At 55.8% G+C, this 25,796-nt stretch overlaps 1 protein-coding gene across 1 annotated transcript; it reads left to right on the top strand.

Moving 5' to 3' along the window:
* The first annotated feature begins 1,770 nt into the window (after positions 1-1,770).
* PATL2 (PAT1 homolog 2) lies at positions 1,771-19,079 on the top strand. Its single transcript, XM_084642236.1, has 19 exons — positions 1,771-1,851; positions 4,016-4,118; positions 4,446-4,852; positions 5,264-5,332; positions 6,634-6,699; positions 7,702-7,869; positions 8,322-8,408; positions 10,053-10,207; positions 10,803-10,883; positions 12,197-12,338; positions 13,245-13,365; positions 13,448-13,545; positions 13,963-14,007; positions 15,264-15,412; positions 15,950-16,109; positions 17,033-17,173; positions 17,395-17,492; positions 17,632-17,781; positions 18,655-19,079. The coding sequence occupies exons 1-19, from the start codon at positions 1,828-1,830 to the stop codon at positions 18,692-18,694; spliced, it is 2,304 nt and encodes a 767-aa protein (XP_084498362.1). The 5' UTR covers positions 1,771-1,827; the 3' UTR covers positions 18,695-19,079.
* The last annotated feature ends 6,717 nt before the right edge of the window (positions 19,080-25,796 follow it).

Below are 25,796 nucleotides of genomic sequence, written 5' to 3' on the forward strand. Positions count from 1 at the left end.
GAGCCCAAGAGATTTGTGTATAGACAGAAGGGTACGAGGGTAGAGTTTGAATCTGAGTCTGATCTTACATTGCAGTGTAGACATATCATTACTGACAAGTCTGTTATCTCTGATATACTAAAATATCTCAGATGCTATGGTGATTACACTTGGTAACTGGTGATTTATTTTTAAACACTGGTCACTGGTTTAAACTCTGCCCCGTTGGTGAGTCCTTCCTTAATACTGCCCTCTGCAGATAAAGAGCTGAAACCTGAAGCAGTGAATACAAGCCAGATTAAAGCTTAGATAACAAAACCTGCAGTATTATTGGAGGAGTTCTGCTGCATCTTTCCTCCTCCAGTTCAACATGAGTCATTCTCCACTCGTCCCATCTCCTGCAGAAGTTTAATAATCAGTGTAGCTTGGGGCAGACAAAGATGCCAAATACTACTCAGCCTCAGGGGTATTAAATGACACAATGTATTTTCATGTTGTGATTTAGATCCACAGTGTGTGTATTTTATTCTACCAATGGTATTTCTAGGAATATCATCTCTTTCTACAAAGTTGGCTATGGTTATCTGGGTGAGAACTTTTAATTTTTTGTTTTGTGGTAATGCCTAGGAGTCTGAGTCACAGGCCAGGACCCCATTGTGCTAGGTGTGGTACAAACACAGAACAAAGAGACAGTCCCTGCCCCCAAAGAGCTACAGTCTACATATAAGACAAGAGGTGAATATAGGCACAAGGGAGAGGCACAAGGGACCAATATGGTTAGTTGAATCCTGCTTCACCAGTTAAACCTTGGTTTTACATGTGAGCAGATTAGAACCAACAGAAGAGACCCCCAACTCAGTCTGTGTGTGCTGAGATGTTGGGTTCTGAATTGTAACTAGCTGGGTGACACTGGAAGTCAGTTGCTTAAGGATCTGAGCCAGCACCAACAGAAACATGTTCCTGGGCCTGCCAGCTGCTGTGTGTGCCAGGCAGGAGAGTGACTGCTGGAAAGCATCCCACCCTGAGGGTGAGTTTCCTCACTGCGGCTGGACTGGAAGTGATCATGGGTGCAGCCGCTGCCACTCTCATGAAAGTAGGAGCCCCCAATCCAGTGCTTAATTTGTAATGAAAGAGGTGGCAGCGCTCAAGCAATTTGTTTACATTCATAACTGATGCAGCAAGCCCAGAGGTGCTGGGGCTCAGCCCTGGCACAAATTAGTTACTGATCCAACCCTGACTGCTGCTCATACCCCAGTGCTGCGGGCACCCAGAGCCCCACTGACAGAGACCCCTAGAGCCTAGCGTTTCCAAAGCCTGGGGTCAACAGACAAAGTGCCCCACTACAGGGGCCCAGGGCCCAGCCACGCACTGTGGCCAGTGCAACCCTGGAGCCCCCAGAAGAGGTACCGCTGGGGCCAGCACGGCATCAGACCCCACCCTGGCCCTCCATGCAGCCAAGCCGGGGGAGGGGTCCTCAGGAGCTCTGGGGCTGCACGTGCACCGCCCACCTGCGAGGAGCCAGGGCAGAGCCTAATGCACAGGCTGGAGTGCCCGCCCCCCTCGGGGAACCTGGACTGCACCACTACACAGAGCCGGCGCGGGGGGGAATGGGAGCCCCTGGCGGTGACACCGCCGAGAGGGGCTACAGGTGAGGCAGCGCAGACCTCACGCCCACACAGGTGTACCTTCCCGCCTACTCGACTGCACGCCACCATCTTGTGAGGCTGGGAGCGCTCCGCGCATGCGCAGTGGCGCAGCCTCGCTCCCCTTGCCTCTGCCCTTCAAAAGCCGCCAGGCGGCCGGAGCCCGGCCCCATAGAGGGAAATCGCGGTGGGTGGGGACGGTGCAATGGCGGAGAGTAATGAGCTGGCTGTAAGTGTTCTCCACTGCCGCCCCGGTTCTTCCCCCACCCTAGGAGCCCAGAGTCTCCTGCTTTGGGGGCGTCTGGGGCAGGGGAGGGCTCCCTCTGTGTAGTGCGAGGACAGGACATCCCCTCCTGGACAGCTGCCCTGCCCCGCCCCGCCCCAGCCCCACCTGTAGCCCCCTGGCCCGCCTGGCAGTCACCCCTTGGGCTGCTGCAGCTGCTCTGCCCCTTGGCCCTGCAGGGAAGGGGGCTGTTACCAGCCACCAGGCTCGGGGCAGCCGCTGGCCCTGGCAAGTGCCCCAGGCAGGAGAGCAGCGAGGCTCGTGGGTGGGGAACTCCCAGCTGGGGCAGAGCTGCTCCCCTTGGCCCTCGGCAGGTCCCCTGGTGCGGTGCTGAGTCAAGTGCTCATCCATGCCCAGCCACTGGATGGGGCTTCTTGGGCTATGGCTGTGTAGCCCCAGATGACAGGTGTGACTTGGCCGCTCAGTGGCTCCAGCCCTGCTCTGACTGGTCAGGTCAGTATCTTGGTCCCCTCGTGGGATGGCTGTCCTGATGTCTAGTCTGGAGTTTGCTTTTCCTAGCTCATAGCCTGGTCCTTGGTTTTGCTTCTCAGCCTTTCCCAGACTAAGGCTGCTTGTCCCTGTTTAGAGCCTAATGGTATGAAGCCAAAGGGCTTCTTCACGGTGCTGAGTCCTCTCAGCTCCTTTTCATGTCCTACAGATTCAGCTACTGCTTCTGTGAGGCTGGTTCTCAAATCCACCCTCTCCTCCTTCGTCCAAACTCCTCTTTCTAGTTGCCTCTTGGGCACTCCTCTGGGATGTCCCACCGCTACCACCTCCTCATCAGGACAGAGCTTCTTACTGTTCCCCTATCAGGCAGCTTCACACCTCTCCCCATCCCCCAGGCCTGTGATTTGGGCAGCCTCTTGGCTCTTCTCCCCCATGTCCAGCCTCTTGCTAGAGCCTGTCTCCTGTCTAATGTCCCCCTTTCCCTGCTGTCCTCACAGCTAAACCCTTCTTTTTGTAGTGGTCACTTCTTGCCTTTATCACAGTAACATCCTCTCTGGCCTTCCCTCTTCCGCTTCCTGGAGTCTGTCAAAAATGCTGCTGCTGAAGATCCTTTGTTCTGCTGTTGCTCAAACTACATCACTCCCTCCATTGGCTCCCTGGTTCACTGCATCAGATTTGCACACCACCTCCTCTGTGCCCAATATCAGCGGGGCTGCCTCTGACCCCCTTGATGGATTCATCTCGGCCCCTTGACCAATATAAGTTCTGCAGAATCTCCACTTTCATTTTAAGAAAAACTTCTTGCCCTCATGGTTGCCAAGCAAGCCTTCTAAATGGGACTTGAGCAAGACCAATGCACAATTGTCCCCGAGTCAGTAGACAGTGTTAGCTTTGAGGGGCATGAACTCCCCCCATTAATATCAGTGGGGCGATAACTCTTAAACCTACCAGTGATACTTTGAGAGCTAGCTTTTCACGCAGTGCAGGTGCAGCACTGGGCTCCTAATTTGTGCAAGTACAGCAGTTGTGTGTACAAACTGAGGAAATGCATGTACCAATGGCCAGTTCAGCAAAAGGACAGACATAGCATTGTTTCTAACAGCTCTGGCATTGCTTTTCCACTCAGTGACATGCTGTGTGCAACAGGTGCTTTACCGGCTGAGACCCTGGTCCTCCAACTTGTACCATGTGGGTGGATCCTGTGCCCACACAGAAATCTCTTAAAGTCCACATGGATTCTCTGAGTCGCTGAAACAAGTTGTAGGCTCGGAGCTTCTCAGTTAAGTGCTACTGAAGCAGGCTAAACTTCCCATTGATTTCAGTGGAGCAGCTGAGAGATTAAAAACTGGTAGACTAAGTTGCCATCACCCTTCCAGCTAGTGCCTTGGAGGTGCCAGGGGTCTGGGGTTAGCAGTAGGGGCTGTCAGAGATCTCTAAATACCTGCTGTTAGCCAGCAGGACATGCCCCATCTGGGGCTTGGCTAGAGGGAGATCTTTGTCTATACCGTGGCATTAGTTCAGTACCCCTTCTTTGGCTGGGGGAGGAGATGGGTGCTCATCCCCCTCTCTGGCTTGGGGCAGGTCAGGATGTTTGTCTTTCCTTACTAGCTGGCTCCCAGAAGGGGAAGGAACGCCCTACTCCCCATCTCGCTCTGTCTCCTAGATCCTAGAAGACTACCTTCTGGCAGAAGATGCTCCTTTGCTGGAAGAAATGGCGGAGGAAGATGAGGAGATTGACCTGTACAATGAAATGACATTTGGGTTAGGTAGGGCTTGGAGGATCAGGAGAGGATGAGCAGAATTTGGAAAGAGAGGGCAGTGGGGAACATGAAGGTTGGGCAGCTGGAGTGTGACTTGGGCTTGTTGGGAGGTGTTGATGGCTGGGGCTTGGGGGATCACTTACGGGAGAGATCCCACACCTGGGGAGTTGTTCTCTGGAGCCGGAGGCTCAAAGGTCAATTTCCCAGCGTCTAGCTCCCCTGTTGGTCCGGGCAGCATCTCCCTCAGTTCAGACTAGGCAGCGCCACAGGCAGTGGAGCTGCTGTGCAATCCCCCAGCTCCCTGCCCCTGATTGGAACCCTCCTTTCTTAAAGATCGAGACTCCATGGAAGAGGAAGTGGCAAAAGCCCCGGCTCCTCCAGATAAAGGCCCCGAGCTGAGTCTTGTGGGCAAAAATGAGGCTGCGGTGGTGGCAGCGGTAGCAGTGGAGGATGAGGATGAGTACAAGGTCACTGAGCAGCCTGGCCTGGGGGCAGAAGAAGAGCAGCCCATGCTGGAGGAGATGGAAGAGGCAGGGGAAGAAGGTGAGGCAGAGCCTGGGGCTCGGCATGATGACTTTGCTGACATGGAGGAGGAGATAGGGATAGATGAACATGAGGAGGAGGAGGAGGAGGAGGAGGAGGAAGAAGAGGAGGAGCAGCATGATGAGGACAATGAGGAGCAGAATGATTTGGGAGACCCAGCAGTGATGAGAGCTGTGCACAGCAAGCCCACGCTGGAGGTGAGACAGGCAGGGGGGCTCCAGAAGGGCATGTGGGTTTTGTCCTTTCTCCATGAGTGTCTGGGGAGTGGTGCTGTTTCCTCCCAGCTCTCTGGGCAGGGGGTCCCTCCCTCCCATATGCAGCAGGAGTCTCCCCATTAACTTCAGCAGCCCCTGCGAACTGAGAAGATACCAACTGAGGTGGTGAGGGGGTCTGCTGTGATATGGCCATGTGCATTGCCCCTTCCTCTCACTAATCCCAGGGTCAGCCATTCTGGGACTGAGGACAGATCTCCCCCATGATGGCAGTGAGTGACTCCCCACTCTCTCTGGGGGCAAGTCCCCTTTCCTCTCCCCCAGGTCCAGAGGGAGGCAGGGAAGCTGAATTCCCCAGATCCCAGGGAACGAGTGCAATTTTTCTGTCCCCTGCAGAGCCTGGACTCAGCAGTTCTCGACAGCAGGATTGGCTCCACCTGGGGAGAGTTCGAGGGCGATGACTTGGTAAGAGTGAGGTCACCTCCCCCTGCCTGACCTGGTTCATGCCTGTCCCCTTCCCTGGAGTGCTGCTGGCGGGGGGGGGGAGATGGAAGGAGCTGGGGGCTCCCCCACAACCAGTGCTCCTGCACCTCACAGCATCTCCTCTAGGGAGAGGGCTGGGACTGGAGCAATGCATAGCTTCAGTTGATGTCCCTGTACCTGCAGCACCCACTGCTGGAAGAGACTGGGGTGAGTGGCTGGGAGCTCCTCTGATAGTTGTAGCTCCTACAGCACCTCCTGCTGGAAGAGGCCAGGCCTGGAGTAGCTGTAGGTTCACCCACAGTGCTTCTAAGCCAGGGGTCTCAAACACCCGGCCCACGGGCTGCATGCGGCCTGTGGAGTTATTTGCTGCAGCCTGCCAAGCTCACCGCCCTTCCCCACCCCGAGTTATTTTCTGCTGCTGCCAAGCTCCCCTCACCTGCCGCCCCCTCCCCCGCCAGTGTGCCGTGTCCCCGCTCCTCTGCCTACCTCCAGGTGCTTCCCGCTGCCAAACAGCTGTTTGGCACTTAGCGCTTTCCAGGAGGGAGTGGGGGAGGAGCGGGGAGCTGTGTGTTTAGGGTGACCAGATGCTAAATACAAAATATCGGGACTGCCGCAGGGGGTGCGCCTTTTCAATTGTTACACTCACCCGCCACGTTCGATGGTGAGAAACAAATCTTGCCAGCGAAGAAAGAAGTACCCGCCGCCGAAGTGCTGCCGAAGACCCGGACGTGCTGGGTGAGTGTAACCATTGAAAAAGCGCTCCCCCCGCCTGTCACTGCTGCCTAAGGGGGGAAAAAAAAAGATGTACCCAAAACAAAATATCGGGACAAATGGCGTCCCGACCATACTTTGGTCGGGACGCTGGATGAACTGCTCAATATCGGGACAGTCCCAATTTTATTAGGATGTCTGGTCACCCTATGTGCGCTCAGGGGACGAGTCGGAGAAGATGCAGGGCAGGGGCCATGATTTGGGGAAGGGGTTGGAATAGGGGCAGGGAGGGGGCGGAGTTGGGGTGGGGACTTTGGGGAAGGGGTTGGAATGGGGGCAGGGAAGGGGTGGGAAGAGGTGGAGTGGGGGTGGAGGGGGGCTTTTGTATCTTTATATGTAAAGGTGTCAGTAATGTGGCCCTCCTGGTGATTTGAGTTTGACATCTCTGTTCTAAGCTGTTCTCTGCTGCGCCTCCTGCTGGTAGATGGGACTAGAGCTGTTCTTTTCTTCCTGCTCCCTCCACCTTTGCTCAGTGGGTCTTTCCCTCAAGCCTAACTCCCAGTCCCTTTCAGATGGCTGCAGATTCATGCGCATGGACCTCGTCCCCAAGCAGCATCCTGTCGCGCCATATGCTGGAGGTGAGCACCGCCCTTTGCCTTCTCCCCGTATCCAGAAGAGGGCATCACTGAGCACTGGGAGCATGGAACCATCCAATGCTCTGGAGCCATCAGGCTGCCTAGGATGGAGGTCTCCTCCTCCCCAACCTCCCGAACATCTGGGGGTCCAGAGCCCAAACCAAAGGGCTTGCTGAGTTTCAGGCAGGGGCTGGTACATGGGACTGATGGATATGGTGGGGGACTGTCCCAAGGGTGGGTGGGAGCTGGCATGGCCTGTGGGCAGAGGGCTCTTTGAGGCTGAAGGTGCTGTAGGAACATGGAAGGGTTCCAGTCCTGGCGGCAGATGGAGAATGGGCTTTGGTGGCCCCAAAGGAGTTTGGAGGCATGGAAGAGGCTCCTCTGGCCCATCCCCCTTAGGTGGGGTTGGTGCAAAGTCTTGTGGGAGAAGGGACTGGCCCTGCAGAGCTCCTGTGCCCTGCTAGAGCCAAGCTAATGCTGTGGTAGAATTTGGAAGCTCTGTGGGGTGGGCATATCCCCAGCTGCAGAGCTCCTTGTGGGCACAGGAAATCCAGCCAGCCCTCTGGGGAGTGTATCAGCTCCACAATCCCTCTAGCAGCTACACAGCTGGAGGTGCCCGTGCCCATACACAGAGCTCGCCCCTAGTCCCGCTCCATTGTGACTCCAAACCCCAGAGCTGGCTGGCTGGCTTTCTGGCCTACAGGCAGGTATATGCAACTGCTTTCTGAAGCAGGGATTGTCCAGCCATGTGCCCACCCAGGCTCACATGGGCCTGGCCTAGGGGTGACCCTAGGAATGTCTGCCCTGTCTCACTGCTGATCCCTTTAGTGAGCGCTCCCAGATCCCTGGGATTGTGGGAGGCTCGAGGGCCCATCTCACCTGGTTTGGGTGCAGGCAGTGCTGGCTGAAATCAGTCCTTGGGGCTGCCAGGGTTGTCTCCATCCAGCAGTGGCCCGGTATACCCTGGGGTACAGCGGAAAGGCTCTCTCTTTGTCTCTCCTGTAGGACAAAGCCATTCTCCAGGCATTGGACAGGGGCCCCCCCATGTCGCATATGAACCTGGACTTCCTTGTTTCCCCAGCGCAGAGGGGATACCTGGGCTCCCCTGGACTCAAGCGCCCAGACTTCAGAATGATGTCCCCGAAATCCTTCCCTCAGCGCTTTATGCGGCAGGTAAAGTGAGCTCCCACCTTCTGCCTCTGCCTTCTGCCCTTCATTCCCCTGCTCCTGTGTCCCTGCTATTCCTCTGTTGGTTCTCTCCGCCCTGTGACACTTTGGGGTCGCTCTGCCCCATGCTGAGCCAGCCAGTGCTCTGGGCCATCCTCACAGCAGTGCTGCTCCAACAGTGTCTGTCTCGCATGTGCTATTTACACCATTGATGCTGAATGCAGCAGGGCGAGCTGCAGGGCAGGGCCTGATGCTGGCCCAGTCTGTTAGCCTGCCACAGCCCTGCTTCCAGTATCAGAGGGGTAGCCGTGTTAGTCTGTATCCACAAAAACAACGAGGAGTCCGGTGGCACCTTAAAGACTAACAGATTTATTTGGGTATGCCCAAATAAATCTGTTAGTCTTTAAGGTGCCACCAGACTCCTGCTTCCAGTAACATTCCTGTCTCCTGTCCCGCAGCAGTCTCCCATGATGCCCCGCTCCATGGCCTCCTCTCGACCGTACACGCCGCCACGCAGAGCCTCGCCTCTCTTCACCCCCAATCAGGTAGCACCCCAAGCTGCTTCCTGCCTCCCAGCCCAGGACCTCTCAGGAAGCTTTGGCCATTCCAGTCTGCACCTGTACATGCGTCACAGGAGCTGCTGGAGCTGATCAGCCCATCTCCCACTGCGGCAGCGCCAGAGAGTTTGGGGAAGGTGTCAAGGCCTATTGACCTGGTCGCTAGCACAGCTCTATGCTGGAGGGAGGGAGGGAGGGAGGGTGTTTCTTCTGAGCAAGCCCTAGCCCAAGGAATCTTTCTGCCCTGAAATGGCAGGATCAGCCCTTGGGACTTCATCCTGGTCAGTGTTACTGCAGGTGCAGCTGTCTGGTCCTTCTTAGTAACTTCATAAGCTGTTCTCCTCCACCAGGCAGTTCCACAGGTGGTTACATAAAGAATCACTTCCTTCATCCATCTCAAATGCTCTGCCTTTTAATTCCAAGTGCCCTTTTCTGTTGTCTCATGGAGAAAGGAAATAGTCCTCTGCAGAGCCATTCTCTTACAGATGTCTCGTCTCTTCTTTCTAAGCAGCGTAGCCATCCTCAGTGTCTCCTCCTCTGAGATCCTGCCCCCACCCCCGACACATTCTCACTGTTGAGGGTGTTCCTCTGGAGCCATAGCCCTTGTCCCCCGTGCCTCACTCAGTCCTGCTGCCCCCTGTTGGATGAGGTGGGCAGCACCAAGCACAATACACAGTGGAGGAGCTAGAGAGTGGCCTGGGGCGTATTGTGTGGAGAGGTCGCTCTAGGCCTCAGCCAAAGCCCCACCTTCAGTTCCAGCCATCATGCTTTGGAAAAGCCAGAGTAGGGTGAGGTTGACAGCTGAGCTGCAGGGGTGAGCAAAGGCCTGAGAAGTGAGAGCCCTGGGTACATTCAGCCTAGAGAGATGATGGGCCCTGCAGACCAACAGGGAGATTAGAGAACAGCATGGACAGGGCAAGCAGGGACAGGCTGAACCAGCTGCAGGACACAGGGCAAGAAGAGTATGTCTTTAGGAGCCATTCAGGGCCTGGACCTGGGCCCCACATTGGGCACAGTTACCCCTGGAGTATGGGTGGAAGGGGATCAGACTGGATCCCTGGAGCCCACTAATAGGTCACCCGACTCCTCCCCTGACCATCTCTGCTGGCTTGGCAGCATGATGCTGAAGTCCCAGCTATGGTCTGTGTAATGGGACTGAGGACAGGATCCCACCGGGGCCTCGAGGAACAGCTGGGAGCAGGAATTTTCAGACCTGATGGGCAACTAGGGCAATGTCTGTCAGTCAGTCAGTAGGGGGTGCTGTCCACATGCCATCCTTCCTGACTGGAGATGGACCTGCAACAAAACTCCTCCCATGCAGCACTGGGCACTTCCTGGCCATGCCTGGCAGTTGTGGGGGAGAGGGGTGAAGGAGCTCCGTGTTGCCATGCAGCCCGTGCCGCTCTCATCGGCATGCAGCAGGGTGAAGAGGACGAGGCAGCTCCACTACAGCATGCAGGGGGGGCAGGGAGGAGCCAGCGTCTCTGGCCATGGGGCATTCCACTCCTCCCTAGTGCCAGATGAATGAAAGAGCCCCACATCCATCCTGGGCCTTCAAGGGCTCCTGGGTCTCTTAGTTAGGGGAAGGGGATGCTCCGGCTCTGGAAACCTAACCCTTCTCTCCTCTTTCAGAACTCGGGGTATGTGTCTCCGACCCCCTTTAGGCCCATGTCACGCAACATCAGCACCCCAATGCAACCCCTGGCTATGCACTTTGGCCCCATGTCTCCCTCTCTGGAGCCCCCTCTCTTCTTCAGTCCGCCAGCCGGCTGCCAGCTGAAGTTCAGGTACCATGGAAGGAGGCAGGATCCCTGTGACCCAGGGCTCCAGCCTTTCTGATCTCCACACTGATTGTGGGGGCAGGGAGGGCGGCTTTCCCTGCTAACTCCACAAACCGGGCTTGGGCCCAAGTCTGGTGACTGAGGTTGGATTATATAGCTGGTGCATGCTCTGAAATTGGAGCTGGGCGCCAGGGCCCCTACCAGAGCAGGACTAAGGAGGCATTGTGGCCTGTGAACCCCAAAGAGATTTGAGGTTCCATGTTGCAGCCCTCGAACCTTATGGCTAAGGATTCTGCAGGGTGGGAATAGAACTGGTGCTGCTGCTCCTTAATTAGCCAGCAGGCTGGCTGGGACATTCCCCTGGATCCTCCAGGAATGGGCCCAGGTCACCCCCAGGGCAGTCAGGGGAAGAGACAGGGCACCATCCTGCAGGGCCCCTTGCAGCTCCAGATGCAGAGCCCCCAACTCTGGAAGGCAGTAGCCAGCCCTGAGTCTGGCCTGGTGTCAGCCGCCCCTTTGCCCCCAGGCATCTTCATTACCATATCCTCTATCAGCCCTTCCTGCTGCTGGTCTCATCCCCACCACGTGCCTTTCATTGCAGTGTGCCCAGTCACATGACCCAGCTGCACCCTCAGCATCAGCGGATCCTGAATCAGCGGCAGCAGCGAGGGCAGGCGCAGAGGTGAGCTGGGGGGGCGGGCAAGGAGGAAAGAGAGACTGGGGGCTCCTGTAAGGAGTTTGGGAGGCACAGCTGGCACGTGGTGAGATTGGCACAGACCTGAGCCTGGCACCCTGGTGCTCTTAGCTGTGTGGGTGCAGCTTGCTGACGGGGTCCAGATGTTTCACTCCCGGCTACTCCCTGCTCTCTTGAGGTTGCGGTGCCTTTCCAGGGCCTCCCCTGGAGCTTTTTCAGCTAGGGACCTGGGGGGCAGCTGAGCCCCGCAGGAGATGGCACTAGGCTGTGAGTGCCATGCCCAGGGCGAGGAAGCTTGAGATGTCTCCCTCTGGATGTTTGTGCCTGTGCCCTGCTGTGATCCTGGTCATGTGTAGGGGGTTATGGAGCCCCAGGCTGGCTCACTGTGATCTGGGCCGGAGGTTGTGTATAGGGGATTACGGAGCCCCAGGTTGGCTCACTGTGCTCCATGGTCTGCAGTTGGCATAGAGCACAGCAGTGGCCTGAGCAGCTGGGGCCCTGTGATCTGTCCCAGGCCCTGTGCACCTGCTGCCTGTAAAGGGGCACCTTGCCCCTAATGTGGCACCAGTCGGGGGGTATCTGGCAGTGCCTGCTCTGGATCCCCCTGCCTTCCAGACCTCCACCCAGCTGGGGACCTGCCCTGGTGCTGGGGTAACTCTGTCCCTGGGGCCCCCCACATATCGGTTCCTCAGCCCCAGTCTCCCCGTGCTCCTCCCTCCATGTACATTGCTGGAAATACTTCCATTGGAGGGGTGTGGCCTGGCCTTCCCCAGGTTGGGCTGAGGCCCAGGCAGATCTGCTGAGGGTGCTGCGTGGGCAGGGGGACTCGGGTGTGAGAAGCAGCTGGAGAGAGGGTCAGCTCTATATGAGCGGGGGCTCTGCCCATGATTTCTCACCTGTCCCGTCCCCCCCCCCCCCCCGGCACTGCTCCAGGGTGAAGGAGCTGACCCACCTGGGGGGAGGTCAAGAGGGGGTTGGCCTGTGCCAGGTGAGCAGCACAGCGGCTGGAGGGGGAGCAGCCAGCAGAATCATCTCAACCAGAGGACCTTTCACCTCCTTGTGCTCAGTGCCCTCCCACCCATCCCAGAGGCCCTTATGCTCCCCAAATATTGGTTCCTCTCTTGCTAGGCCTTCCCAGGGCCTGTGTAGTCCCTCTGCTACCACCCACATCTCCAGGCAGAAGCCTGATATGAGCCCATTAATTGATGGGGGGTTGCCCAATGGGAGTAGCTGGTTGCCGCAGGTGTTCCCCAGGTGGAGTCCCCAGGGAGTAATGCTGGGGGGTGACTCCTGCCCTGCAGCATCTCCCCCAAGAAGGCATGGTCCCTGAAGGCGGATCCCTATTCTGGGCTCATGACACGCAAGGAGAAGGATTGGGTGATCAAGGTGCAGATGATACAGTTGCAGAGTGAGAATCCTCACCTGGATGACTACTATTACCAGGTGAGTGGTGGAGTGGGGGTGGCAGGACCCATCCAATGCCTCCTCTCCCTAGAGTGGGCAGAGATCTCCCTAGCTGGGTGGGGCTTGGGTTTCCCCCACAGCTCCAGCTGGGCAGACCCCACTATCCCCAGGCTGCTCCCCAGCCAGGTCAGTTCTGCCCCACAGGATGCACCACTGCACAGCTCTGCCCCAGCTGTTGGAGTGGAGGAGGGTGCTTGTGCCCTGTCCTGATGCTGGCCATTCCCAGAGCATGGGGCCTGGTGAGGAGGATGCAGAGGGGCAGCCAGGAACCCTGGACTGAGAGTCAAGGCAGGAGAATTAGACTGGCCAGATTGGCCCCTCCTGGTGCAGAAACCCACTTGGGGCAGATGGACCAATTAAACTGCTCCCCACCCCAGAAGGAGCCCCGGGGCTGATGTTGGACTGGGTGGAGCCCTTCCCCCGCTTTGGGCCACTGCAATGCATCGGATGAAGTGAGCTGTAGTTCACGAAAGCTTATGCTCAAATAAATTTTCAGCTCTGAGGTGCCACAAGTCGTCCTTTTCTTTTTGCAAGGGCATCATAAGCTTTGAGAAGGGGGCGAGGGGTAAAACCGAAGTGCCTCCTCCCTCTCTGGGGCTGGCTGCTGCAGTGGTGAGCCAGCTGCCCTCTTCTGGTGCCACAGAAGCCCCTAGTGGGCAAAAGGTGTAATTGCATCACCACCCCAGCAGAATCTGTTATTCTGCAGGGGACATGAATTCAGGTCTCATGTTTCTTTTGTTAAAAAGTTGGGGGGGGGAGGGGCATAGACCCCTAGTCCCCTGGTGCCAGTGGCCACGGCTACTGCAGTGCGCTCAGCCCCATAGCAGGCCTGTGCCTGGCCTGCTGCCTCCTCTCACAACTGTTTTGCCGTCCTGTCCTTCACAGGCCTATTACCACAGGCTGGAGCGGAAGCAGGCCGAGGAGGAGCTACTTGGAGGGCGCAACAAGCAGGAGCCCCCTAAGCTGGTCACACCGTACATCCAGAAGATGGAGATCTATGATTCTGGTAAGGATGAGGGGAAGGGCACTGCCTGAGGCAGGCAGAAGGGGCCTTGGGTGGGTTCTCAGCATGTCTGCCTCTCTTTCAGTGGTGCGGATTGCAGGCTCGCTGGGCCAGGTTGCTGTGTCCACGTGTTACAGCCCCCGCAGGGCAATCGACGCTGTGCACCACGCCCTGCAGGAGGAGGTATGTATGGGGCGGCCGTGCTCCCCGAGCCTGCCCTGGCCCTCTGTGCAGCCACTCAGTGGGAACTTTCTCAGCTGCCTTAAAGCTTCTTGGAGGAGATTGGGACCCCTGCCCCCTTCTGTAGCTGCTCTAGCTAGTGAGTCTCCAACACCCATGGCTCTGGCTCTGTCACTGGTGAGATTAGCCCAGCACTGGGGATGGGGCAAGTAGCTGGGTCAGGTGGGGTCAGCTCCTGGGCTTCACGCAGCTTGACAGGGGCCCTTTGAAGTGCTCCCCATGTGGGTTGCTCAGTGTCCTGCTGCCATCACATCTGATCAAGCCTAGTAGTAGCTTGAGCAGAGAACTGTGGCCTGGAGACTGCTGTGTCTTGCAGTGGCTGTAACTGGTTGTCTTCCCTTCTCCCCTCTGGATCTGAAGGCTGCGGGGAACCAGCGACTTCGGGCACTGCACAGAATCGAGAAGGTGAGAGGGCGCCTTGGGCACCGCCATGCCTTCAGGGCAAGACGTTTCCCCTCAGCTGATGTGCTGGGGGGAGCAAGGGCAGGGGAATGGCAGCGGTGGAAGGCGGGTTCATTAGAAGCTGGATATCGGCTCCTTCCAACTTCTGCAAGCCCTGTGTGGCCTGGAACTTGGCTTGTCCAGCATCTCAGGGCAGAGATGCTTGTGGGGAGGGTTTTGAGAGACGAGTCCGACAGCATCTCAGGGCAAAGCCAGGGGATGTTCTGTGGAAGGTCCCAGCTTGCATGTGGCTTTGGTGCAGACATGCCTGCTCTGCCATATTCATCTGCCGCCTTGAGCTTAGGGCACGGGGCTATTCTGAAGAAGGTCAGATAGTCAGTATGTTAGTGGCTGTGGACAGTGGATCTCTGGCTTCTCTGAGTCCCCTGCAGAGTTCACAAGTCCATAAGAAGCTATGTATTAGAGAGAAAAAAGAAAAGGAGTACTTGTGGCACCTTAGAGACTAACCAATTTATTTGAGCATAAGCTTTCGTGAGCTACAGCTCACTTCATCGGATGCATACTGTGGAAACCGCAGAAGACATTATATACACAGAGACCATGAAACAATACCTCCTCCCATCCCACTCTCCTGCTGGTAATAGCTTATCTAAAGTGAAGCTATTACCAGCAGGAGAGTGGGATGGGAGGAGGTATTGTTTCATGGTCTCTGTGTATATAATGTCTTCTGCAGTTTCCACGTATGTAACCGATGAAGTGAGCTGTAGCTCACGAAAGCTTATGCTCAAATAAATTGGTTAGTCTCTAAGGTGCCACAAGTACTCCATTTCTTTTTGCGAATACAGACTAACACGGCTGTTACTCTGAAACCTATGTATTAGAGCTAGTCCAGGAGACCCAAGTGGCTGAGTGAGCACCCCTGGCTGATGGAGGTCCTGGATCCCTGCAGTGAGGGTGGGGTGAGACTTACCTGAGGGTCGCAGGTCCCTCCCCAACTCCAATGGGCAGTCTCTGTTGTAGGTAGGAGCTGTGGCTGGGATCTCTTGGGATGTCCTAGCTTCTTGTGTCTCATAGTCAGTCTCCTTGTCACAGGCCGAGTGCTGGGGGAGGAATATAGAGTGTAGGGCTACTGTCTATCCAGAGAGGCTCATATGGGATCTCATTATTCCTCCCCCCTTCATATCTACTGGGGCTCATATGGGATCTCATTATTCCTCCTCCCTCCCACCCACCTACTAGCTTCTCTCCTGCTTCCCCAGATGTTCCTGCAGCTGCTGGAAGTGGAGGAGACTCAGCGAAAGATGAGCCTGCTCCCTGAAGAGCAGCACCCTCGTTTCCATGAGAAGAAGAGCCATGAAGTGGGTCGCATCTACCAGGCCCTGAAGATCAGGGCATGCGACAGTGAGGAGTGAGTTTGCTGGTGCACATTTGTGCACCGTCTCTGTGCACAGCTGGCCCTGGGGAAGGGGGCAGAGGGGCCATCTGGGGAGGGTGGCAGGTACCAGCCCCATGGCGAAGTACGCCCCTCACCCAAGGAGATATTGTTAGAACAGCAGATCTCTTGGGCCAGATGGGAACGCCCTGTTCCCTGTCACCTGGCACTGGTGAGTTTGGGAATCAGATACATTCCTGTCTGCAAACTCAGTGCTCCTCATCCGGCTGTGCCACATCAAACACTCTGGGGCTAAGCCAGCTACCCACCTGATGGGAGCCAGATCCCCTGCTAGACACTGGGGCCCTGTGCTGCCTTCTCCTGGCGGCTACTTCCTTCCCACATCCAAGCCATGCAGGATCCTGTTGAAACTCCCCTGCTGGAGGCACAGGCCTGTGCCTGTAACCCCAGGTCCCCACTTTCCTGGCAGCACTTCCCGCTGCCAGTGGAGTAAGGGTAGATGGGAGGGTGCTGGGTCCTGTGGGGTCTGGGCAGCTCAGGGATCTCCCACAGGGAGGCGGAAGACGAGTTCCTGCAGGTCCTATGTGTGCGGAAGGGGAAGAAACTGACTGCGCGGCTGCTGCCGCACCTGGCACGGGAGCAGGCAGAGAAGATCCTGGTCACTGTCACCCGCCACCTGCCTTTCCTCATGAGGAAGGACGTGCTGGATGAGGTAATGGCCTGCTGTGGATAGGGAGAGGCAGGTTGGGGCACCACTTCCCCCTCCCCCATGTCACTCCCCTGGAGCAGAGCAGGGAATTTGCCCTCCGCATGCAATCCAAACTGGGCCCTAGATCCTAGAGGAGCCATTCTGCAGGCACCATAGAATCATAGAATATCAGGGTTGGAAGGGACCTCAGGAGGTCATCTAGTCCAACCCCCTGCTCAAAGCAGGGCCAATCCCCAATTTTTCCCCCCGATCCCTAAATGGCCCCCTCAAGGATTGAACTCACAACCCTGGGTTCAGCAGGCCAATGCTCAAACCACTGAGCTATCCCTCCCCCCACCAGGTACTGATGAACTGGAGGGAGCTCAGGAGAAGGCCTCGACCATTGTAGGAAACTGGGGAATGAGAGAGGGTTGGCATGAGGCAGAAGGGTCTGCCTGGGCAGTGTGTCTAAGGCTGGGATCCAAGTGCCTGGCATGGGTGAGGGATACAGGGTTATAACTAGGGCAATGGGGAGAAGCTGGGAAAGCGGGGATGTAGCCAGGGCTGCAGGGAAAGTCCTGGCTGGGCATGGCCAGGCTGTGGCCTAGTCTGCAGATTGCGGTGCTGGCGGGTCCCTTGTTCGACTGGTCCGGGGAATAGACTGTAGGGTGCAATCCTGCCCTGGCCCCAGGCCTATGGCTGGAGGATCTGTGGTGTGTGGGCCCTGCTTCTGGGCTGGGAGGGGGGCACTTTGTTTACACCTGCAGTCGCCCACATGCACTTTCCTGTTTCAGTTGGGAGGGGCAGGTCTCCTGGCCCTGGGGAGCACTCGATAGCGCTCCCCAGTGTCCCCTGTAGGGAGTAGGGGTTGAGCCCACCTGTATGGTGTTGGGTCTGGGGGCTGGCTTTAACCTTGCTGTCTCCCCTCTCCCCATGCTGGTGTTTAGTCCCTGCCTGTCCTGTATGGCCCCCTCAGCGAGATGGTGGGCCGGATGACCTTCAGCGAGCTCATCGAGGTCCTGCAGGAGCTGACCAGGCCGCTGGCTGGCTCCACCGAGCTGCCGCTCACCATGACCTTTAAGAATCAGGTGTGTGGGGCTGGGTAGGGCAGGAAGCGGGGTCCAGAATGGCCTCTGGGAGGGGAAGCCAGTGAGCTCAGCGCTGTCCTGGAGGATGAGATTCTGCACCCCTCTCCAGGCACTTCTGGGGTGGGTACTGGGCCCTGCGGAGGGCACACTCCCTCGGGCTGGGCCTGGCCTGGCTGTGGCTGCCGTTTCTAACCCATGGCCACTCCTGTGCTTCCCCACAGTTCGGGATCTCGCTCCTGTACGCACTGCTGAGTCACGGCGAGAGGCTGCTCTCCTCCGACATGCCACTAGAGCCACACAGCGGGGACTTCGAGAAGTGGTGAGGGGTCACAGGGAGGGATTTGGCCCAGGCAGCGCCCTGTGGGGAAGGGTCTCTGGGTAGCACACAGCATGCCGTGTTGACTAGCACCGGGGGGGGGGGGGCAGCCAGGCACTCACTGGTGGGTTTGTCTCCCCAGGACGGACACAGTGTTCCTGGTTGCCAGGGAGCTGTCCCAAGTGCCCAAGACCGCCCTGGTGGAGCCTCTCTTCCTCCCCAGCAACCTCCTATCTTTGTTCTGCCGCTACCTGGACAAGCAGACCATCCACCACCTGGAGGCCAAGATGGAGTGAGTGCTGGTCTCCTGTGCTGCGCTGCGGGGCTCCTGGGACACTGGCTGTAGCCAGGCTGTAGTAGCTGTCGTGCTGACCAACGCCCATGGCTGCCCACAGAAGGCGTGCCAGAGCTGCCTGGGGCAGTCACTGGCTTCCCCTGGGCTGTTGAGGCAGGAAGGGGTGTAGCTCTCCTGTCAGGAACACAAGCCAGGCAGAGTCCTTCCGAAGTGGGAAAGAGATGAAGGGTAACTCTGCTAGGTGGGCCTTCAGGCCTGTTGGGCCTGGATCCTCTGGAAGGTGCCTGGTATTGTGGCTGTCTGAGCTTTGCCCGTTCAGGCTGCCCAGTAACCTCCCAGCGTGGTAGCAGGAATGTGAGGGGTGGGCAAGCATTGGCCCAGCCCAGGAGCCTTTTGGGGCCCTGTGAGTGGCTTGTGGCTTGGCCAGGCTGTCAGCATTACACAGCCATCCCGGTCCCCTGGGACATCCTGGCTCCTCCTACACCAGGGCAGCTCCTTGGTCCAGTCATTTCAAGTGACTGGTTTGTTGTCTGTCTTCCCTGCTGGGGGCTGCCTGGCATCTGCTGCGAGGGAGTCGTCACATGCAGAGGGGCCAGGCATGTTCTTATAACACATGCTGATGGTACCAAGCAAGAGGCCCTTGTAGCAGCATAGCTCTGTCCTGTACCAGACGTGGTCTGGGCCAGGGAAAGGGGAAATGACTCCCCGGTGGCAGGTGGTCTGTTACAGTAACATTAGCTGGGGATGAAGCGAGAACAGCCCCTGAATGCTGCCAACCCAGAACAGTGGGCATTAGAGCATGGGGCCTGCAGGGGCCATATCCCAGCTGGTGCATTAGCCCATTCCTAATAGGCTGGTCTTGCCCTGCAGGTGCTCCCCTCTGCCCTCGGAGGCTGCCATGCCATGCTGAGACCTCCCAGCCCTGGGAAGTGGATGAGACCAGCTTCCTGGGCAGCAGTGCCTATCTTTTCTGAGACGCACAAGCAGGGGACATCACCTTGTGACTTTGTTTCCAAATCAGACACTATCCCTGGCACAAGGGGACTTTGTGTTTTTTGCCCCAGCACCGGGAGGAGCAAGACTCAGGGTCTGATCACAGCCCTCTCCAGCGCTGGTGTCTGGGGGCACAGCACAAGGGACACGGGTAACTTATTTGGGCCTCGCCCCGCAGAGGCAAGCACTGGAGCACAGCGGGCACAAGGCAGATCTGTACAGTGGGCACGGGGAGCACCTGGTGGCGGGCAATTGAGGTTGACTGTGTACAGCACTCGCTAAAATAAAGGCGATTAACAAGACCCCTTGGCCTCGGTATGTGAAGTCTCCAGCTTGGGCGAGCCCCCAGGGTTCTGTGAACAAGGAGTTGGAGTCACAGGGCATGGAAGTGCAGCCAAGAGACCACATGCTCCCACCAAGCTCCTGGCACATGGCTCCTCAGCAGCTGCTCCGTCACACACCTTCTCTGTTTGGGCACAGCTCTGGTGTGTGCAGCCCCCACAGAGAACCTTCCTGGGCCAAACCGCAACAGTTTTGTGTGTTGGCATGGAGTGGGGCATGTGGATAGACTGGCTGCCCGAGCTCCAGGCTCTGCAAACGACCGATCTAACTCCTCTCTCTCGGATGCAGCACCGAGGCAGGTGCACAGAATGCCAGCTTATGTTGAGTGGTCTGTTTGGGGTCAGCCTGGAGAACAATCAGTGGTGGAAAACTCCCATGCTCCATCTACTCTGGACACAACAATGAGCTGCCACTCTCAGGTTTCCTGTCATCCTAATGGGATAGTCCCTCCTCACTACCTGCATGCTCTGATCAACTGGGAATTAGTTAATGATGCTGGCAGTTTAAAGGTGATCATTAGGCTTCAGAGACAGCTATCCAGGGAGCTGAGTAGAAGCAGTTCAGATGTGTCCCAAACTTACTGTCGCAGGCTGTCTGCAGACTCAGGCAGATGGCACTACACAAATTATATGTGGGTCACAGATGGAAAGTTTCCTTCACAACCATGAACTTAATTTTATAATGAAAGTTGAAATTCTGGAGCCTGGGACTAGACCACTGGATCAAGACTCAGGGTATGTCTACACTACGGAATAAGGTCGAATTTATAGAAGTCGGTTTTTTAGAAATCGGTTTTATATATTCGAGTGTGTGTGCGCCCACAGAAAATGCTCTAAGTGCATTAAATCGGCGGAGTGCTTCCACAGTACCAAGGCTAGAGTCGACTTCCAGAGCGTTGCACTGTGGATAGCTATCCCACAGTTCCCGCAGTCTCCGCTGCCCATTGGAATTCTGGGTTGAGATCCCAGTGCCTGATGGGGCTAAAACATTGTCGCGGGTGGTTCTGGGTACATATCGTCAGGCCTCCCTCCCTCCGTGAAAGCAAGGGCAGACAATTATTTCGCGCCTTTTTTCCTGAGTTACCTGTGCAGACGCCATACCACGGCAAGCATGGAGCCCGCTCAGGTAACCGTCACCGTATGTCTCCTGGGAGCTGGCAGACGCGGTACGGCTTTGCTACACAGTAGCAGCAACCCATTGCCTTCTGGCAGCAGACGGTGCAGTATGACTGGTAGTCGTCCTCGTCATGTCCGAGGTGCTCCTGGCCACGTCGGCTGGGAGCGCCTGGGCAGACATGGGCGCAGGGACTAAATTTGGAGTGACTTGACCAGGTCATTCTCTTTAGTCCTGCAGTCAGTCCTATTGAACCGTCTTATGGTGAGCAGGCAGGCGATACGGATTGCTAGCAGTCGTACTGTACCATTTTCTGCCGGGCAGGCAAGAGATGAGGATGGCATGCAGTCCTTCTGCACCGTCTGCTGCCAGCCAAAGATGTAAAAGATAGATGGAGTGGATCAAAACAAGAAATAGACCAGATTTGTTTTGTACTCATTTGCCTCCTCCCCTGTCTAGGGGACTCATTCCTCTAGGTCAAACTGCAGTCACTAACAGAGAAGGTGCAGCGAGGTAAATCTAGCCATGTATCAATCAGAGGCCAGGCTAACCTCCTTGTTCCAATAAGAACAATAACTTAGGTGCACCATTTCTTATTGGAACCCTCCGTGAAGTCCTGCCTGAAATACTCCTTGATGTAAAGACACCCCCTTGGTTGATTTTAGCTCCCTGAAGCCAACCATATAAGCCGTGTCGTCAGAAGCCCCTCCCTCTGTCAGAGCAACAGCAGAGAATCATTCCGCGCCCTTTTTCTGTGCGGACGCCATACCAAGGCAAGCATGGAGGCTGCTCAGCTCACTTTGGCAATTAGGAGCACATTAAACACCACACGCATTATCCAGCAGTATATGCAGCACCAGAACCTGGCAAAGCGATACTGGGCAAGGAGGTGACGTCAGCGCGGTCACGTGAGTGATCAGGACATGGACACAGATTTCTCTGAAAGCATGGGCCCTGCCAATGCATGCATCATGGTGCTAATGGGGCAGGTTCTTTTCATGTGGTGGAACGCCGATTCTGGGCTCGGGAAACAAGCACAGACTGGTGGGACCACATAGTGTTGCAGGTCTGGGACGATTCCCAGTGGCTGCGAAACTTTCGCATGCGTAAGGGCACTTTCATTGAACTTTGTGACTTGCTTTCCCCTGCCCTGAGGCGCATGAATACCAAGATGAGAGCAGCCCTCACAGTTGAGAAGCGAGTGGCGATAGCCCTGTGGAGGCTTGCAACGCCAGACAGCTACCGGTCAGTTGGGAATCAATTTGGAGTGGGCAAATCTACAGTGGGGGCTGCTGTGATGCAAGTAGCCCACACAATCAAAGATCTGCTGATATCAAGGGTAGTGACCCTGGGAAATGTGCAGGTCATAGTGGATGGCTTTGCTGCAATGGGATTCCCTAACTGTGGTGGAGCCATAGACGGAACCCATATCCCTATCTTGGCACCGGAGCACCAAGCCGCCGAGTACATAAACCGCAAGGGGTACTTTTCGATAGTGCTGCAAGCTCTGGTGGATCACAAGGGACGTTTCACCAACATCAACGTGGGATGGCCGGGAAAGGTGCATGATGCTCGCATCTTCAGGAACTCTGGTCTGTTTCAAAAGCTGCAGGAAGGGACTTTATTCCCAGACCAGAAAATAACTGTTGGGGATGTTGAAATGCCTATATGTATCCTTGGGGACCCAGCCTACCCCTTAATGCCATGGCTCATGAAGCCGTATACAGGCAGCCTGGACAGTAGTCAGGAGCTGTTCAACTACAGGCTGAGCAAATGCAGAATGGTGGTGGAATGTGCATTTGGACGTTTAAAGGCGCGCTGGCGCAGTTTACTGACTCGCTTAGACCTCAGCGAAACCAATATTCCCACTGTTATTACTGCTTGCTGTGTGCTCCACAATATCTGTGAGAGTAAGGGGGAGACGTTTATGGCGGGGTGGGAGGTTGAGGCAAATCGCCTGGCTGCTGGTTACACGCAGCCAGACACCAGGGCGGTTAGAAGAGCACAGGAGGGCGCGGTACGCATCAGAGAAGCTTTGAAAACCAGTTTCATGACTGGCCAGGCTATGGTGTGAAAGTTCTGTTTGTTTCTCCTTGATGAAACCCCCCGCCCCTTGGTTCACTCTACTTCCCTCTAAGCTAACCACCCGCCCCTCCTCCCTTCAATCACCGCTTGCAGAGGCAATAAAGTCATTGTTGCTTCACATTCATGCATTCTTTATTCATTCATCACACAAATAGGGGGATGACTACCAAGATAGCCCAGGAGGGGTGGTGGAGGAGGGAAGGAAAATGCCACACAGCACTTTAAGCACAGCACTTTAAAAGTTTACAACTTTAAAATTTATTGAATGCCAGCCTTCTGTTTTTTGGGCAATCCTCTGTGGTGGAGTGGCTGGTTGGCCGGAGGCCCCCCCACCGCGTTCTTGGGCGTCTGCGTGTGGAGGCTATGGAACTTGGAGAGGAGGGCGGTTGGTTACACAGGGGCTGTAGTGGCAGTCTATGCTCCAGCTGCCTTTGCTGCAGCTCAACCATGCACTGGAGCATACTGGTTTGGTCCTCCAGCAGCCTCAGCATTGAATCCTGCCTCCTCTCATCAGGCTGCTGCCACATTTGAGCTTCAGCCCTCTCTTCAGCCCGCCACCTCTCCTCCCAGTCATTTTGTGCTTTTCTGCACTCTGACATTATTTGCCTCCACGCATTCGTCTGTGCTCTGTCAGTGTGGGAGGACAGCATGAGCTTGGAGAACATTTCATCGCGAGTGCGTTTTTTTTTCTTTCTAAGCTTCACTAGCCTCTGGGAAGGAGAAGATCCTGTGATCATTGAAACACATGCAGCTGGTGGAGGAAAAAAAAGGGACAGCGGTATTTAAAAAGACACATTTTATAAAACAGTGGCTACAGTCTTTCAGGGTAAACCTTGCTGTTAACATTACATACATAGCACATGTGCTTTCGTTACAAGGTCGCATTTTGCCTCCCCCCCACTGCGTGGCTACCCCCTCAACTTTCCCCCCTCCCTGTGGCTAACAGCGGGGAACATTTCTGTTTAGCCACAGGCAAACAGCCCAGCAGGAATGGGCTCCTCTAAGTGTCCCCTGAAGAAAAGCACTCTATTTCACCAAGGGGACCATGAATTATATCTCACTCTCCTGAGGATAACACAGAGAGATAAAGAACGGATGTTGTTTGAATGCCAGCAAACATACACTGCAATGCTTTGTTCTACAATGATTCCCAAGTACATGTTACTGGCCTGGAGTGGTAAAGTGTCCTACCATGAAGGACGCAATAAGGCTGCTCCCCAGAAACCTTTTGCAAAGGCTTTAGGAGTACATCTAGGAGAACCGCGAATGCCAGGGCAAAGTAATCCTTTCACATGCTTGCTTTTAAACCATGTATAGTATTTTAAAAGGTACACTCACCAGAGGTCCCTTCTCCGCCTGCTGGGTCCAGGAGGCAGCCTTGGGTGGGTTCGGGGGGTACTGGCTCCAGGTCCAGGGTGAGAAACAGTTCCTGGCTGTCGGGAAAACCGGTTTCTCCGCTTGCTTGCTGTGAGCTATCTACAACCTCCTCCTCATCATCTTCTTCGTCCCCAAAACCTGCTTCCGTATTGCCTCCATCTCCATTGAAGGAGTCAAACAACACAGCTGGGGTAGTGGTGGCTGAACCCCCTAAAATGGCATGCAGCTCATCCTAGAAGCGGCATGTTTGGGGCTCTGACCCGGAGTGGCCGTTCGCCTCTCTGGTTTTCTGGTAGGCTTGCCTCAGCTCCTTCAGTTTCACGCGGCACTGCTTCGGGTCCCTGTTATGGCCTCTGTCCTTCATGCCCTGGGAGATTTTGACAAAGGTTTTGGCATTTCGAAAACTGGAACGGAGTTCTAATAGCACGGATTCCTCTCTCCAAACAGCGATCAGATCCCGTACCTCCCGTTCGGTCCATGCTGGAGCTCTTTTGCGATTCTGGGACTCCATCATGGTCACCTGTGCTGATGAGTTCTGCATGGTCACCTGCAGCTTGCCACGCTGGCCAAACAGGAAATGAGATTTAAAAGTTCGCGGTTCTTTTCCTGTCTATCTGGCCAGTGCATCTGAGTTGAGAGTGCTGTCCAGAGTGGTCACAATGGAGCACTCTGGGATAGCTCCCGGAGGCCAATACCATCGAATTGTGTCCACAGTACCCCAAATTCGAGCTGGCAAGGCCGATTTAAGCGCTAATCCACTTGTCAGGGGTGGAGTAAGGAAATCGATTTTAAGAGCCCTTTAAGTCGAAATAAAGGGCTTCATCGTGTGGACGGGTGCAGGTTTACATCAATTTAATGCTGCTAAATTCGACCTGAAGTCCTAGTGTAGACCAGGGCTCAGACCTGGGTTGTAATCCTGTCTCTGCACTGACTGGCTGGGTGATCTTGGTAAGTCATATTACCTTTCGGGTTCCAGTCCCCGTCTCTCCCCTTCACCCCCCAACTTTGTCGTCATGTCTCTTTAGATCAGTGGTTCTCAACCTTTTACCATTGTGGGCTGCATATGCAGCTCTGTTATGTGGGCCACATCCATACATACTATCTGTATGGCCCTGAGAGCCACATGCACCGCAGCTGTGTGCTGATTGGGCCAAGGGTTGAGAACTACTGTTTTAGACAATGAGCTCTGTGGGGTAGGGACTGTCTCTCACTACACGTTTGTGCAGCACCCTGAACAAAGGGGCATGACTGGGCCTTCTAGGTGCGACTGGAATACAAGTGACAATTAGGTGGCCTCTACCAAGGGAGTGGAATGGCTCCCAAGCCTGTCCAACTCAGTGCTGGTACAGTCTCCATCTCCAAGGTGATTGCCGTATTACTTTCTTAACCACTGGTCAGGCTGAATTGGACACTATGGTGCCAGGCGTGCAGTGCAAGGCAGCAGCTGAGCCGGGGATGCTACTGCTCGCATCTGAGGTAAGGCTGCCAAGAGTGCAAGAATCCAAAGGAGGTTACTGGACCAGTTCCGGGTGTTGCCAAAAGGAAGCTTGCACTAGCCGAGGTTGAAGGAGAGACCTGGCATAAGAAGGAATGTGAGAAGTGGGGAGGGCAGTGGAATTTTGCTGGCTAATCAGAGGTGACACCCTGAACCTGAAAACAATACCCTGCCCCCTTGTGCCTGGGCTGCTGCAAGTACCTGCAAGGGAGGCCCCTGCCAGGCGCCCGGACTGCCAGAGTCAGCAGTGAAGGGGGTGATACCACAGCAAAACACATTCTCAGCGGAGAATGACAGGGAAAGGAACATGAGAAATACTGTTTGTGACAGCACAGAGGGAAGGAACTGCTTGGTGCTGCTCCTAGCAGGGAAAGGCCAATGCCGAGTGCACAAAGAAGGGTAGCTGAGTCAGGTCTTGAAGCTGTGGCTGAGTGCTCAGGCATGTCTCTAGTGGAGAAGTGTCCCTCCTCACTCACATCGTATGTAGCAATGTGGTGGGGAGACAAGGCAGGCCATGGCAGACATGTCATGGGGCTCCCCTGCTGCTGCTTGAGGAATGTGTAAGACTCTCACTGCTTCGCTCCTCCCGGGGAAGTGATGGTTTGCA

Source organism: Lepidochelys olivacea (assembly GCF_965140295.1).
Source record: "Lepidochelys olivacea isolate rLepOli2 genome assembly, chromosome: 10".
NCBI lineage: Eukaryota > Metazoa > Chordata > Testudines > Cheloniidae > Lepidochelys > Lepidochelys olivacea.

What these genes read in the sequence shown, in the direction of transcription:
- PATL2 (XM_084642236.1), top strand. Translation starts at nt 1,828, where the DNA reads ATGGCGGAGAGTAATGAGCTGGCT. An exon ending in TGTCGCGCCATATGCTGGAG is followed by an intron (nt 6,700 to 7,701) that starts GTGAGCACCGCC and finishes TCTCTCCTGTAG; the next exon opens with GACAAAGCCATTCTCCAGGC. An exon ending in AGCGGGGACTTCGAGAAGTG is followed by an intron (nt 17,493 to 17,631) that starts GTGAGGGGTCAC and finishes TTGTCTCCCCAG; the next exon opens with GACGGACACAGTGTTCCTGG.